Consider the following 17,862-nt stretch of genomic DNA (forward strand, 5'->3'; position numbering starts at 1 on the left):
ACATACACAGACACAAGCAGACATTTGTAAAGACAAAGAGTTTGGGCAGAGATGTCAGTCGAGGCGGAAGTAAAGAGGCAAAGATGATGTTGAAAGACAGGTGAGGTATGAGTGGCGGCAACTTGAAATTAGGGGAGGTTGAGGCCTGGTGGGTAACGAGAAGAGAGGATGTACTGAAGGGCAAGTTCCCATCTCCGGAGTTCTGACAGGTTGGTGTTAGTGGGAAGTATCCAGATAACCCAGACAGTGTAACACTGTGCCAAGATGTGCTGGCCGTGCACCAAGGCATGTTTAGCCACAGGGTGATCCTCATTGCCAACAAACACTGTCTGCCTGTGTCCATTCATGCGAATGGACAGTTTGTTGCTGGTCATTCCCACATAGAATGCATCACAGTGTAGGCAGGTTAGTTGGTAAATCACGTGGGTGCTTTCACACGTGGCTCTGTCTTTGATCGTGTACACCTTCCGGGTTACAGGACTGGAGTAGGTGGTGGTGGGAGGGTGCATGGGACAGGTTTTACACCGGGGGCGGTTACAAGGGTAGGAGCCAGAGTGTAGGGAAGGTGGTTTGGGGATTTCATAGGGATGAACTAAGAGGTTACGAAGGTTAGGTGGACGGCGGAAAGACACTCTTGGTGGAGTGGGGAGCATTTCATGAAGGATGCATATCATTTCCGGGCAGGACTTGAGGAAGTCGTATCCCTGCTGGAGAGCCACATTCAGAGTCTGATCCAGTCCCGGAAAGTATCCTGTCACAAGTGGGGCACTTTTGTGGTTCTTCTGTGGGAGGTTCTGGGTTTGAGGGGATGAGGAAGTGGCTCTGGTTATTTGCTTCTGTACCAGGTCGGGAGGGTAGTTGCGGGATGCGAAAGGCAGAGCCATGTGTGAAAGCACCCACGTGATTTACCAACTAACCTGCCTACACTGTGAAGCTTTCTATGTGGGAATGACCAGCAACAAACTGTCCATTCGCATGAATGGACACAGGCAGACAGTGTTTGTTGGCAATGAGGATCACCCTGTGGCTAAACATGCCTTGGTGCACGGCCAGCACATCTTGGCACAGTGTTACACCGTCCGGGTTATCTGGATACTTCCCACTAACACCAACCTGTCAGAACTCCGGAGATGGGAACTTGCCCTTCAGTATATCCTCTCTTCTCGTTATCCGCCAGGCCTCAACCTCCGCTAATTTCAAGTTGCCGCCGCTCATACCTCACCTGTCTTTCAACATCATCTTTGCCTCTTTACTTCCGCCTTGACTGACATCTCTGCCCAAACTCTTTGCCTTTACAAATGTCTGCTTGTGTCTTGTGTATGTGCAGATGGATATGTGTGTGTGTGCGCGAGTGTATACCCGTCCTTTTTTTCCCCCTAAGGTAAGTCTTTCCGCTCCCGGGATTGGGATGACTCCTTACCCTCTCCCTTAAAACCCACATCCTTTCGTCTTTCCCTCTCCTTCTCTCTTTCCTGACGAAGCAACCGTTGGTTGCGAAAGCTAGAATTTTGTGTGTATGTTTGTGTGTCTGTCGACCTGCCAGCACTTTTGTTTGGTAAGTCTCATCATCTTTGTTTTTATATATATTTTTCCCATGTGGAATGTTTCCCTCTATTATATTCATATCGTTAATTTGAACCCAACAATTACGTTTGTCATTGTCACTGTTGCATTTTGAAATTTTTTCTGTTGTCTTATTTTCTCTTTCTGTTTTTGCCAGTAGTTTCACTTTGTGTTCACCTTCTGCTTTTTACCGTAATCTACTATACAATTTTATCCCGCCGATATATACTCAATAATATCTAACCCACTTCCAAACCATAACCAAAAATTTTTTTTTTCCGCTTTCAACACTACCGCTGCTATAAAATCCACCGTTTTCACTTCACAAACAGTTCCTTTCACCTATTAAACAACCATTTCGGCTAGTTCAATAACTTTCGCTTTATTTCCATTTCTGTTTTTTCCCCACATCACTGATCATTTTTAGCCGCTTCCCACAGAATTTAACGTCATTATTTCTTCGTCAGACAATTGTTAACATCATTTTCATAATCTGCCACCACAAAACCACTCCTTTTAATACATTTACACGTAGTTTTTTCGAAATTTTCCCGAATTTCTCCACCCTTTAACGTGTTTTGGCGGCAACACAACCACCTAACCTTTATGCACATCGTTGTCTAGCAACCCAAGTTCACCACAGGATCAACATAGCCCAGCTTTAACCAACACTTTTTCGCCTTTTTTCACACCAGATCTCCAGTTGCTTTCTAGTTCACCTTTATCTCTCCCCATATATTTTTATTTTCATTTTCATTTCAGCCTCATGTTACACTTTCCACCTTCTAATACCATGTCACCCTCACAACACCCCCACAACGACCCCATTAAGTTTTATTTACATTCCCTCCACAAACATGCCTTCACCCTAGCCAGATTACACTGCCATATTTTATTTACTCAGGCTTGTCTGACCTTTGGCATTACCCCCAAAGGCCTTTTCCTTAAAGTTCCCATCTCCGGCTGTAACCCTTCTTTCCATCAGTCCCTATACCAGTTCCAAACTGAACAATCCGTTGCCGTCACCCACCTAATCCTTCACCTACACATCAACTTAGCCAATGAACGCACCCGTCAACTCCTATCCTTAATAAAAGTCCTCAACCTTTCCTCTCCCACATCCACACCGGCTGTTCAGAGCATCCTCCTACAGGCCAACCGCAAATTAGAACAGCATGCCACCCTCCACCTTAAAAAACTATCCAATCTCCTGGTTTCCCACCTCCGGAAAGACAACTCGCTCACCCTTCACAACCTTTGCAGCAAACCTCAACCTCCTCTCATTGCACACAGACCCAGTCTCTCCCATCTACTCAATCTCCCACTTCCAGCTCCACTCCCTCCAAAACCTCAAAATTCCAGTCAACACAATCTGGAACCACAACACCCTAATTCAATATTTAACCTTTCCTCCAAACCTCTCTCCCAATCCGAATCCTCTGTCCTATCCAAAGGCCTCACCTTCAGCCCCACTCCCAGATTCAACCAAACAGCACTCGTCAATGATTTACTGTCCTGCACCTGTACTCTCTGCTGGAAATATCACTTTGCCACGAAGAAAAATGATCCTAATCTTACTCCTAATGATCCAACTCCCCAAGACACTATCCAAATTGAACCCTGCCTGGAACAGTTCCGTCCTCCATCACAGTGGGACCCACCTCCTCTTCCTCAAAATCACCCTCTCCAAACCTTCCAGGAATTTCTGACTTCCAGCCTTGCCTCTCAATCCTTCTTAAAAAAACCTTAATCCTACTCCCAACATCACCACTGCTGAAGCCCAAGCTATCCGTGATCTGAAGGCTGACAGTTCCATCGTCATTCTTCCGGCGGACAAGGGTTCCACGACCGTGGTACTTGATCGTCAGGAGTATGTGGCCAAGGTAATCCCATTCCTGATGTCCAGGCGGAGTTTCAAGGAATCCTCAGAACCTTAGGCCCCCTACAAAACCTTTCATCTGACTCCATCAACCTCCTGACCCCACCGACACCCTGCACCCCTACCTTCTATCTTCTTCCCAAAATTCACAAACCCAATCATCCCGGCCGCCCCATTGTAGCTGGTTACCAAGCCCCCACAGAACGTATTTCTGCCTACGTAGATCAACACCTTCAACCCATTACATGCAGTCTCCCATCCTTCATCAAATACACCAACCACTTTCTCGAACGCCTGGAATCCTTACCCAATCTGTAACCCCCGGAAACCATCCTTGTAACCATTGATGCCACTTCCTTATTCACAAATATTCCGCACGTCCAGGGTCTCGCTGCGATGGAGCACTTCCTTTCACACCGATCACCTGCCACCCTACCTAAAACCTCTTTCCTCATTACCTTAGCCAGCTTCATCCTGACCCACAACTTCTTCACTTTTGAAGGCCAGACATACCAACAATTAAAGGGAACAGCCATGGGTACCAGGATGGCCCCCTCGTATGCCAACCTATTCATGGGTCGCTTAGAGGTAGCCTTCTTGGTTACCCAAGCCTGCCAACCCAAAGTTTGGTACAGATTTATTGATGACATCTTCATGACCTGGACTCACAGTGAAGAAGAACTCCAGATTTTCTTCTCCAACCTCAACTCCTTTGGTTCCATCAGATTCACCTGGTCCTACTCCAAATCCCATGCCACTTTCCTTGACGTTGACCTCCACCTGTCCAATGGCCAGCTTCACACGTCTGTCCACATCAAACCCACCAACAAGCAACAGTACCTCCATTATGACAGCTGCCACCCATTCCACATCAAACGGTCCCTTCCCTACAGCCTAGGTCTTTGTGGCAAACGAATCTGCTCCAGACCGGAATCCCTGCACCATTACACCAACAACCTGAAAACAGCTTTCGCATCCCGCAACTACCCTCCCGACCTGGTACAGAAGCAAATAACCAGAGTCACTTCCTCATCCCCTCAAACCCAGAACCTCCCACAGAAGAACCACAAAAGAGCCCCACTTGTGACAGGATACTTTCCGGGACTGGATCAGACTCTGAATGTGGCTCTCCAGCAGGGATACGACTTCCTCAAATCCTGCCCCGAATTGAGATCCATCCTTCATGAAATCCTCCCCACTCCACCAAGAGTGTCTTTCCGCCGTCCACCTAACCTTCGTAACCTCTTAGTTCATCCCTATGAAATCCCCAAACCACCTTCCCTACCCTCTGGCTCCTACCCTTGTAACCGCCCCAGTGTAAAACCTGTCCCATGCACCCTCCCACCACCACCTACTCCAGTCCTGTAACACGGAGGGTGTACACGATTAAAGGCAGAGCCACGTGTGAAAGCACCCACGTGATTTACCAACTGACCTGCCTACACTGTAAAGCTTTCTATGTGGGAATGACCAGCAACAAACTGTCCATTCACATGAATGGACACAGGCAGACGGTGTTTGTTGGTAATGAGGATCACCCTGTGGCTAAACATGCCTTGGTGCACGGCCAGCACATCTTGGCACAGTGTTACACCGTCCGGGTCATCTGGATACTTCCCACTAACACCAACCTGTCAGAACTCCGGAGATGGGAACTTGCCCTTCAGTATATCCTCTCTTCTCGTTATCCGCCAGGCCTCAACCTCTGCTAATTTCAAGTTGCCGCCGCTCATACCTCACCTGTCTTTCAACATCATCTTTGCCTCAGCACTTCCGCCTCGACTGACATCTCTGCCCAAACTCTTTGTCTTTAAATATGTCTGCTTGTGTCTGTATGTGTGTGTGTGTGTGTGTGTGTGTGTGTGTGTGTGTGTGCGCGCGAGTGTATACCTGTCCTTTTTTCCCCCTAAGGTAAGTCTTTCCGCTCCCGGGATTGGAATGACTCCTTACCCTCTCCCTTAAAACCCACATCCTTTCGTCTTTCCCTCTCCTTCCCTCTTTCCTGATGAAGCAACCGTTGGTTGCGAAAGCTAGAATTTTGTGTGTATGTTTGTGTTTGTTTGTGTGTCTATCGACCTGCCAGCGCTTTCGTTCGGTAAGTCACATCATCTTTGTTTTTAGATATATTTTTCCCATGTGGAATGTTTCCCTCTATTATATTCATAAATTATTTAACAGTTACATTGCAGACCCATACACATTCCCTGATACACTTACACATGGAATAACTTATCTAAAACCTAAAGATCAAGCAGACACCGCAAACCCAGCTAAATATCGCCTCATAACATGCCTACCAACAATATACAAAATATTAACTTCAGTCATTACACAGAAATTAATGACACATACAACACAGAACAAAATTATAAATGAAGAACAAAAAGGCTGCTGCAAAGGAGCACGAGGATGTAAAGAGCAACTGATAATAGATGCAGAGGTGACATACCAAGCTAAAACTAAACGAAGGTCGCTACACTATGCATACATTGATTATCAAAAAGCTTTTGATAGTGTACCCCTCTCATCCTCCCCCCATGAACCATGGACCTTGCCGTTGGTGGGGAGGCTTGCGTGCCTCAGCGATACAGATAGCCGTACCGTAGGTGCAACCACAACGGAGGGGTATCTGTTGAGAGGCCAGACAAACGTGTGGTTCCTGAAGAGGGGCAGCAGCCTTTTCAGTAGTTGCAAGGGCAACAGTCTGGATGATTGACTGATCTGGCCTTGTAACAATAACCAAAACGGCCTTGCTGTGCTGGTACTGCGAACGGCTGAAAGCAAGGGGAAACTACAGCCGTAATTTTTCCCGAGGCCATGCAGCTTTACTGTATGATTACATGATGATGGCGTCCTCTTGGGTAAAATATTCCGGAGGTAAAATAGTCCCCCATTCGGATCTCCGGGCGGGGACTACTCAAGAGGATGTCGTTATCAGGAGAAAGAAAACTGGCGTTCTACGGATCCGAGCGTGGAATGTCAGATCCCTTAATCGGGCAGGTAGGTTAGAAAATTTAAAAAGGGAAATGGATAGGTTGAAGTTAGATATAGTGGGAATTAGTGAAGTTCGGTGGCAGGAGGAACAAGACTTCTGGTCAGGTGACTACAGGGTTATAAACACAAAATCAAATAGGGGTAATGAATAGGAAAATAGGAATGCGGATAAGCTACTACAAACAGCATAGTGAACGCATTATTGTGGCCAAGATAGATACGAAGCCCACGCCTACTACAGTAGTACAAGCTTATATGCCAACTAGCTCTGCAGATGACGAAGAAATTGAAGAAATGTATGATGAAATAAAAGAAATTATTCAGATTGTGAAGGGAGACGAAAATTTAATAATCATGGATGACTGAAATTCGAGTGTAGGAAAAGGGAGAGAAGGAAACATAGTAGGTGAATATGGATTGGGGACAGAAATGAAAGAGGAAGCCGCCTTGTCGAATTTTGCACAGAGCACAACATAATCATAACTAACACTTGGTTTAAGAATCATGAAAGAAGGTTGTATACATGGAAGAACCCTGGAGATACTAAAAGGTATCAATAGATTATATAATGGTAAGACAGAGATTTAGGAACCAGGTTTTAAATTGTAAGACATTTCCAGGGGCAGATGTGGACTCTGACCACAATCTATTGGTTATGACCTGTAGATTAAAACTGAAGAAACTGCAAAAAGGTGGGAATTTAAGGAGATGGGACCTGGATAAACTAAAAGAACCAGAAGTCGTACAGAGATTCAGGGAGAGCATAAGGGAGCAATTGACAGGAATGGGGGAAATAAATACAGTAGAAGAAGAATGGGTAGCTTTGAGGGATGAAGTAGTGAAGGCAGCAGAGGATCAAGTAGGTAAAAAGACGAGGGCTAGTAGAAATCCTTGGGTAACAGAAGAAATATTGAATTTAATTGATGAAAGGAGAAAATATAAAAATGCAGTAAGTGAAACAGGCAAGAAGGAATACAAACGTCTAAAAAATGAGATCGACAGGAAGTGCAAAATGGCTAAGCAGGGATGGCTAGAGGACAAATGTAAGGATGTAGAGGCCTATCTCACTAGGGGTAAGATAGATACCGCCTACAGGAAAATTAGAGAGACCTTTGGAGATAAGAGAATGACTTGTATGAATATCAAGAGCTCAGATGGAAACCCAGTTCTAAGCAAAGAAGGGAAAGCAGAAAGGTGGAAGGAGTATATAGAGGGTCTATACAAGGGCGATGTACTTGAGGACAATATTATGGAAATGGAAGAGGATGTAGATGAAGATGAAATGGGAGATATGATACTGCGTGAAGAGTTTGACAGAGCACTGAAAGACCTGAGTCGAAACAAGGCCCCCGGAGTAGACAATATTCCATTGGAACTACTGACGGCCGTGGGAGAGCCAGTCCTGACAAAACTCTACCATCTGGTGAGCAAGATGTATGAAACAGGCGAAATACCCTCAGACTTCAAGAAGAATATAATAATTCCAATCCCAAAGAAAGCAGGTGTTGACAGATGTGAAAATTACCGAACTATCAGCTTAATAAGTCACAGCTGCAAAATATTAACACGAATTCTTTACAGACGAATGGAAAAACTAGTAGAAGCCAACCTCGGGGAAGATCAGTTTGGATTCCGTAGAAACACTGGAACACGTGAGGCAATACTGACCTTAAGACTTACCTTAGAAGAAAGATTAAGGAAAGGCAAACCTACATTTCTAGCATTTGTAGACTTAGAGAAAGCTTTTGACAATGTTGACTGGAATACTCTCTTTCAAATTCTAAAGGTGGCAGGGGTAAAATACAGGGAGCGAAAGGCTATTTACAATTTGTACAGAAACCAGATGGCAGTTATAAGAGTCGAGGGACATGAAAGGGAAGCAGTGGTTGGGAAGGGAGTAAGACAGGGTTGTAGCCTCTCCCCGATGTTGTTCAATCTGTATATTGAGCAAGCAGTAAAGGAAACAAGAGAAAAATTCGGAGTAGGTATTAAAATTCATGGAGAAGAAATAAAAACTTTGAGGTTCGCCGATGACATTGTAATTCTGTCAGAGACAGCAAAGGACTTGGAAGAGCAGTTGAATGGAATGGACAGTGTCTTGAAAGGAGGATATAAGATGAACATCAACAAAAGCAAAACAAGGATAATGGAATGTAGTCTAATTAAGTCGGGTGATGCTGAGGGAATTAGATTAGGAAATGAGGCACTTAAAGTAGTAAAGGAGTTTTGCTATTTGGGGAGCAAAATAACTGATGATGGTCGAAGTAGAGAGGATATAAAATGTAGGCTGGCAATGGCAAGGAAAGCGTTTCTGAAGAAGAGAAATTTGTTAACATCCAGTATTGATTTAAGTGTCAGAAAGTCATTTCTGAAAGTATTCGTATGGAGTGTAGCCATGTATGGAAGTGAAACATGGACGATAAATAGTTTGGACAAGAAGAGAATAGAAGCTTTCGAAATGTGGTGCTACAGAAGAATGCTGAAGATTAGATGGGTAGATCACATAACTAATGAGGAAGTATTGAATAGGATTGGGTAGAAGAGAAGTTTGTGGCACAACTTGACCAGAAGAAGGGATCGGTTGGTAGGACATGTTCTGAGGCATCAAGGGATCACCAATTTAGTATTGGAGGGCAGCGTGGAGGGTAAAAATCGTAGAGGGAGACCAAGAGATGAATACACTAAGCAGATTCAGAAGGATGTGGGTTGCAGTAGGTACTGGGAGATGAAAAAGCTTGCACAGGATAGAGTAGCATGGAGAGCTGCATCAAATCAGTCTCAGGACTGAAGACCACAACAACAACACCCCTCTCATGGTTACTACAAATATTGGAAATATACAAAGTAGATCGTAAAGTGATATGTCTCCTAAACATAGTAATGAAAAATTGGAAAACCGCATTTAATATCCAAACAAATTCAAATACTATCACATCACACCCAATATAGATTAAGCGTGGAATATACCAAGGAGACTCAGTAAGTCCGTTCTGGTTCTGCCTTGCTCTGAACCCACTATCCAACATGCTAAGTAATACAAATTGTGGATACAATATTACTGGAACATAGCAACAAAAAATCACACATTTGCTATACATGGATGATCTAAAACTACCGGCGGCAACAAATCAACAACTCAACCAATTACTAAAGATAACGGAAGTATTCAGCAATGATATAAATATGGCTTTTGGAACAGACAAATGTAAGAAAAATAGCATTGTCAAGGGAAAACACACTAAGCAAGAAGATTACATATTGGATAACCAAAGCGACTGCATAGAAGCGATGGAAAAAACAGATGCCTATAAATATCTAGGATACAGACAAAAAATAGGAATAGACAATACAAATATTAAAGAAGAACTAAAAGAAAAATATAGACAAAGACTAACAAAAACACTGAAAACAGAATTGACAGCAAGAAACAAGACAAAAGCTATAAATACTTATGCTATACCAATATTGACCTACTCATTTGGAGCAGTGAAATGGAGTAACACAGACCTAGAAGCACTCAATACACTTACACGATCACAATGCCACAAATATAGAATACATCACATACATTCAGCAACAGGAAGATTCACATTAAGCAGAAAGGAAGGAGGAAGGGGATTTATCGACATAAAAAACCTACATTATGGACAGATAGACAATTTAAGAAAATTCTTTCTAGAACGAGCAGAAACTAGCGAAATACACAAAGCAATCACTCATATAATCACACCGTCTACACCACTACAATTTCATAACCACCTCTACAGCCCTTTAGATCACCTAACATAAACAGATACGAAGAAAGTAAATTGGAAAAAGAAAACACTACATGGCAAGCACCTGTATCATCTAACACAGCCACACATAGATCAAGACGCATCCAACACATGGCTAAGAAAAGGCAATATATACAGTGAGACGGAAGGACTCATGATTGCAACACAGGATCAAACAATAAACACCAGATATTACAGCAAGCACATTATTAAAGATCCCAATACCACAACAGATAAATGCAGACTTTGCAAACAACAAATTGAAACAGTAGATCACATCACAAGCGGATGTACAATACTAGCAAATACAGAATACCCCAGAAGACATGACAATGTAGCAAAAATAATACATTAACAACTTGCCATACAACATAAACTAATAAAACAACACGTTCCCACATACAAGTATGCACCACAAAATGTTCTGGAGAATGATGAATACAAATTATACTGGAACAGAACCATTATAACAGATAAAACACCACCACATAACAAACCTGACATCATACTCACCAATAAAAAGAAGAAATTAACACAACTAATCGAAATATCCATACCCAATACAACAAATATACAGAAGAAAACAGGAGAAAAATTGAAAAATACACCCAACTGGCTGAGGAAGTCAAGGACATGTGGCATCAGGATAAAGTTGACATTATGCCAATTATACTATCAACTACAGGAGTCATACCACACAATATCCACCAGTACATCAACGCAATACAGCTACATCCAAACATATATATACAACTACAAAAATCTGTAATTATTGATACATGTTCAATGACCCGAAAGTTCCTAAATGCAATGTAACATATACCGTACAGTTAAAAGGAAGTCACGCTTGATGAAGGTCCGCATCACTTTCCATTTTTAACCAGACCTAAGGTCTGACAAAGGAAAGACTAAAAATAATAATCCAGTCTCCGAGCATTTTGAACATTTTCTCTGCTCTTTGTATGGTTTTAGAGAATAATGTTTTTCAGTTGAGTAAGAATTGAAGTCTGTTTTTTGGTCATTTAACTGAACTTTTGGCAGTTACTTTGTGGAGTAGTTACCGGAAATAGTTGTAGTACAGAACTCCCATCATCGCTTTCCATTGAAGAACAAGAGCAATTTCTTGATATTTCTTAAAGAGTCCACATGGAAGTCCAAGTATGTTTACTTATCACTTGAGTTTTGGAGAAGCAGGGAGTATCTACAAACAGATAACAAAACCCCATGAATTTTGGTACCTTCTACAACATCCTACTTGCGTGAGGTAGATTTTCACCATTGACAGTCAACACGAAATGTAGATCACAAATGAGTTTGGAAGAGGAGATGAGTCACAGTTTCCAATCGTGTGCTGAGGTTTGAAGAATTGATGATGAAGAAACAAGCCCATGGTTCCCACAGTTATTACATTCAGATAAAAGGAGCCATTTATTTAAAAATTATATTAAGAACTTGGACTGAACTCTGATCGGTAATAAACAATTCAGAACAAAACAGACTTAAATTTTACATACTCTATAAATCAAGTTTCATCAAAGTATAAAGTTAATTACAAACAATATCTCTGAAACAGTAATCAATATTGTAACATTCGTGCATAATTATGACATAACAAAAGTAAATCATAATTTTTTTTAAAAAAAAGCATTTAAGATGTTATGATGTAAGTAAAAATTATGTGGTAGTGGTAAATAAAATGTAAAAATCAGCTCTTGTGCATTATCGTTAGAACTGTATGCATTTCATGTAATTTGTTGAGGCTGCAGAGAAAGCATACACAAGGAAAAAAGGCAGACTTCTATCTACATATCATGTCTTAATGATGTTGCTGTGTGTGTCATCTTTCTCACTTTTTGTGTTCTTTATCATAATAATTCATTTAGTTTCTTCATTCGTCCTCATGCATCATCTCTCATATCAGTTCTGTGCGGTGAACAGGTTTTGTTGCACATCTAAATATTTTTGTATTAAATCACTCGTGTTTTGTATTTCAGGTGAGGAAAACCTGCAACAAAGAGAAACCATTACTCCGACGAAAATCTGAACTTCCACACGACACATATACTCTTAAAGCTCTTATTGACCACAAGCGGGCTGACGAGTACCTTCCGACGCCACCTGATGTCAACAAGTGCTAATGAAGGCAGTTTAGTAACAGACATGTCTGACTCAGTGGAAGCAGCGCTTGAGGCGGAGCCAGAGGACGTTGATACATCCCTACACAAGTTCCGTCAAGCAGTTCAGCAAAGTGATAATGCAGTTGGCTGTGCAATTGCAAAATGTATTAATAGCTGTTGCAGCTGAAATAATCCTCACATTTACACTTTGAGTTGTTGCAGTTCAGTAATTTAGGAGGAGCATGATTATAAAGTGCTTTCCAGGAACATTAGAAAAATGAGTATTTGGAGACTAACAGGCCTGATAAAATGGAGAACCTAGTCCTTGAAAAACTATAGATTTGCAGCGTTACCTCTGTATATATCCTTGCAGGCATTTTGCAACAATCCAGAAAAAACGTGTTTATAGTGCCAGGAAAGCTTATGACTGTGGGTGTGCTAAGTTGACCATAAAATGTAGATAACCTACACATAATGTTTTTGTTATTGTCTGATTGTGCTGCCAGCGTATTTTCAGTGTAAATAAAGTGACTTATTACTGCTGTAAGTCACTCTGTTTCGCCGATATTAATTTTCATTTTAGAGGTGATGCATTTCTATATTGAAGGCAATAAAGTTGGGAGATACGCTGTGTAGGAAATTCTGGTAATACAGTTAATTGCTTGGAAGAAACTGAAGGTGTGTGTGTGTGTGTGTGTGTGTGTGTGTGTGTGTGTGTGTGTGTGTGTGTGTGTGTGTGTACGCACGTGCGTGTGCACGTGCGTGTGCACGTGCGTGCGTGTGTGCACGATGAGAGAGAGCTAAATGCAGCTGAAAGTTTCATAAATTGTTATATAAGGTAACACTGCTTATTAGTATGGCAACATCATGAAGCTGTTTAGTTCAGGAATGGCAGCATTCCCTTGAACATGGGAATATAATTGCAGAGCATTTAGTGATACGGAATATAGCTTATTTCAAAATACTTAATGGGGTAGTCGATAATTGAGGAACTTCCAGATTCAGCGTTTGGATTTGCCAGTCTGACACAGTGAATAATGCATACTGTTGAAAAAATTGTACTTTTGTGGCCTTTCAAAGTTACACTCAGAAGTGTTTTTGTGCTGTTATTCTCGTCACTCGGTGGCCTTTGAAGCCGTACTTGGAAGCAGTCATGAGCTTTGCACTCTTTAATGCCTGTAATACATAAGTATTGTTACCAATATAGAGAATTATTTTTATCTTGTGTACAATCCTTCCACGAGATATGTTGCGGCATGTATTTATAATGGCAAAATACAACTTCATATCATTGTTACTCTGATCAAGCATGAATGTTGATATGTGATTCAAGTTGGATTGACCATAGTGCCATAGTTTCATATAATTTGAGAGTAAAGTGTGTTTATATGGTGAGATTGATCGCAATTTCGGGGTATTTTTAGTGAATTGATTTTTGTTGAGCACAGAACTGTCATTGAGCTGTAACTAATAATTAATTACCTGGAAAGAGAAAGTTGACAGTGTGGCACTAATGTGTGAAGTAATAGTTGAGATCGGAAGTTAGCTGTTTTTTGCAACACTGGGGAGATGTATGAGGCTTCCACCATATTTGGTTGAAGCAATTATTATTCGTAGGGAAGAGATGTTTGATGATAATAAACCTAAAATTAGAACCTAGTCATTGATGCCATGTAGTAGCTCTTGAATGGAACACTGGTGGGTGCTGTTGAGAACTTTCAATGTTATCAAGTCTGTGATATTTCTGACTTGAAGAGTTTCCTTTCTGTCTGCATGTTATCGAACAGTGTTTTGAAGGAAACTTGTGTGTAACAAGGATCTTTTACTGCATGTACATCCAAAAGCATGGTATTTTTTACTGAAATATTGATGGATGATTATAAAGGCAGGAGGACCATCGGTTTTTTGAAAGGAAGCAGCTCTTTATCAATCTGTTACCTTACTCAGAACAATGTGCTTACACAGCGTGACAGCAAGTTATACTGTGGTTTTTGTTGGAGTTGCTTGCTGTCTCTTGTTATTTTGGTGATTTTGTGCAGCAATTACTTTCCACATTGCTTAAAAATAGATTTACACTGAAGCTATCCGAAACATCATTTATAATGCAACAAACATGAAAGACAGGGGTTTCTCTCTTCTTGCATATTATTTTAATGGAGTAAGGTATGTTTTTACAACTACATGGCATGAACTTTTTCCTTTATTTTCACTGTGACAGTATGTGGCGATCACATTGTATTTGCAGCTCATTAATTATAGGGGCTGAACTGATCAACAGAACATAGTTACCAGAAACTGTAGCTCTGTTGTGGCATGTGCTGAAAGTGACTGTGATGTGTACTTGTACTGTGTGTCTGTATGTATGTATGTATGTATAATGCTGGCTATAATCGTGATTTTGTATAAACTACTGGACCATCACAGTTGTGTGATATAATTTCTTGTACAGGATGTTTGGAACTCAGGAACTTACACAATTGAAATATAAAAATTTGATGCAAGATAATGTTTGAAGCTTGTTGAGAAATGCTCTCCTTGTTTTGATTCATTTATTGTCGAAAAACCAAACTGATAACTTGGTTATTATATGGGAAGGTCTTCCATATTGTACACTAATGTGTTCCTTGAAATGAAAAGTATCACTTGAAGTTGAAGCCACATTATTGTGAGTAAAGTTCACTCCATCTTAAAACAAAGCAGATGACATATCTTTTAATACTGCCATGTTGATTTGTCGAGCATTGTCTTTGTATTTTCACCTAGGTGTTTTGTTTACTTTGATGCTATTTTGAAAACTATTACCTTAGTTTCAAAATTCTGATGTACTTCTGTCTTTTAATGTGAAATTTATTTTAAGCCAAAGAGTTGTAATTCCATGAAAGCAATGGTGATTGTTAATATTTTTAAGATGAAATGCAGTAGAATGAGAAGCTTGGCTTAATAATTGACTACAGGTTACTGTCTTGTGGTTTCATGGCTGGGCAGTTGGACAGTTTTATAAGTCAGTAACACAATTTTTGTGATCTGTTCAATATTATAAGTTGTGCATACTTTGGTTATACATATTTATGAGTCTTCAGTACAATTCTAGAATTGTGTTATAGAATAAACAAACACTCTTGAAACTGAGTGTGTCATGGAAATGTAAATGCATGCATGCCATTCATTCATTTACGAATGAATAGAAACAAATAATCAGTACATTAAGTAATATGTACATGTAAATGTAAAGTATATATACATATACAACTATTTTCCTTAAGTTTTGAGTCTTTATTGAATAATGTGACTGCATGGAGTAAGTACTGCATGTTTGGCTTTGTCTAATTTCCATACGCGCCAATGTGTCATACCAGAAATGAGAACAGGTATTTTTGTATTGGCGTAACTGTTGCCATTGTGATAGCCGATTGACAAAACCAACACTCCTAATTTTTCTTCAGCATTTGTTAGATGAACAAAAATTGTCTGTTTATAGGCTTTCCAGTACTATTGTGGTAATTCGTTATGGGTACACAGTTCTCAGTAACCAGTTTTGTTTGAATGTGGTTGTAGTTTATTATTTCAGATTTATATGGGAAAGCATGCTTTGTCATAGCAGTATTTTATTTCTATGAAGTAAATGAGTTATTCTCTCATTAATGTAAAATGAGGAAAAACAAGATCTGAGCTGTGTGTAACTGTGGCTGAATGCTGGCACAATATGTCCCTGGTGTCGGTTGTCTACAGCTAACCGAAATGAAAACAATGTAGGATCCTTACTGAATTGACTTTGAGTGACTCATATGTGAACTAATTTTTGATACGATAGTTTATTCAGTCGACTCAAAAACTATGAACTGCTAATGGCGACAGTGTACTTGTGGGTATAGCAACTGATAATTTAAAATATAGTCGCAGGGAAGCCTATCAGAAGTGTTCCTAAACACAGCTTACGAAGGAAGTATTCGGTGTTATATGTTTTGAAAATATACGTGTTGGATTGTGATCACTGATACTTTTTAATATGGAACTGCTGCTTATTGATTCAACATCCAGAATGATTGTACTATGTCTTAGATGACAATTTCTTCTGTATTGCAATTTTTCCTCTTCAGCTTTCTACCAATGGATAGAACGTTCATCTCCGGAAATTGGGTCATATTGAACTTCCTTTTCCAAGGTGGTAAGAATTCATAAATACATGAACTATGACATTTCAAGCTTTGTGTGACATGAATGACAGAATACAACTCCCTGTTTATTTTTCTATAATGCCATCTGCATTGTCTCAGTACTCCTGTTCTGTGGCACGTGGTGCGTCTCCGAGCCATGACACTGCAGCACAGAATAAGTGCCAAACTGGCAGGTACCGTGAAGCCTAGTAAAGCTGCTAACATTTTCTCACCTCACAGACACACTGCATCCATCCAAACCCATGTACATACAAAATTATGAATCTGACTTCCGAAGTGTATAAAGTTTTAGACTGCTTTATTAATAGAATACTGACTTTCAGATCTCGTGACCTTCGCTTGTCAGTCAGGAAGATGTTGCTAACGCATAATTTGGATAAGTTACATCACATATTCCTTCTCGTAGATAAATGATGTCCCCATATTCTTACGACACAAAAAAAAAAAAAAAAACACACACACACACACACACACACATTTTTAAACTTTGGAAAATGAAAAATATTTAGGTATGTCATTTGTTCCAAGTATTATTTCATATACTTTCATTTTAAAAAATCTTTAATCGTGACATACTTGTAATGTTGCCTAAGCATTACTTGTGGATTACCTACAAAGAAACAGTAACCCCCAATCCTCAAGATGTACCAGACATTGAATTTCTTTGATCATGGTTACATAAACGACAGTAATAAGTAGTCGCTCATTCAATATGAAATGGAATTATTGAAGTGAATTATAGTCATAAAATGTTCTGATTATAAACACTCTTTATATTGTCTCCTATTTCTTTATATTTATTGGCTAGTTAAAGAAAGGCTGATAAATCAATTACACCTTTAGTTTAAATTGTGAATTATCAATTCTTCAGTTAAACAGGATGAATATTCATCACCTAACAATGCTCATCAGACATAAAGTAGGTATCGTTACTCGTTCCCAATTTAGCGCTGCCTTAACTTTATCTGGAAATCAGTTGTGTGTGCGCTGCTTGTCTGGCAATCCTGTGAAAATAGGTTCTAATAGGAGGAGAGAAGGTTTCTGTGATGGAACTACGGAATGTGGAAAGTGGGAAGATAGATATGGTACTCCTGAGGAGCAAAAAAGAAAGACTATAAGAATGTTAGAATGGAAGAAGAAAAGAAGACAGATCCCAAAGGTGGGTACCACCCCAGCCCCCTACACCAGGAATCTCTTCCTAGGGGATACTTCAATGGTGGGCAGGACAACAAAGATGTTTGCCAATCCTACAAAATAGTCTGTACTGGCTTATCCTTCACAGGCCCTGAAAATTGGTTCTAACACGCTGATATTTACTGCCTGTGGAGAGAGAGTAGCATCATGAACAATAACCCTGT

The 17,862-nt window shown here is 40.4% G+C and overlaps 1 protein-coding gene across 3 annotated transcripts in view; it reads left to right on the forward strand.

Moving 5' to 3' along the window:
- Nucleotides 1-16,317, forward strand: part of LOC126460663 (serine/threonine-protein phosphatase 2A 56 kDa regulatory subunit gamma isoform) — a 338,372-nt gene extending 322,055 nt beyond the window's left edge. For all 3 annotated transcript variants that reach the window (XM_050095932.1, XM_050095933.1, XM_050095934.1), the window contains one exon: nt 12,207-16,317. In XM_050095932.1, the coding sequence (XP_049951889.1) occupies nt 12,207-12,350 (144 nt within the window). In that variant the 3' untranslated portion in view covers nt 12,351-16,317. The remainder of the gene's footprint in view (nt 1-12,206) is intronic.
- The last annotated feature ends 1,545 nt before the right edge of the window (nt 16,318-17,862 follow it).

The sequence above is a fragment of the Schistocerca serialis genome, chromosome 1 (assembly GCF_023864345.2).
Source record: "Schistocerca serialis cubense isolate TAMUIC-IGC-003099 chromosome 1, iqSchSeri2.2, whole genome shotgun sequence".
In the NCBI taxonomy this organism is placed as follows: Eukaryota; Metazoa; Arthropoda; class Insecta; order Orthoptera; family Acrididae; genus Schistocerca; species Schistocerca serialis.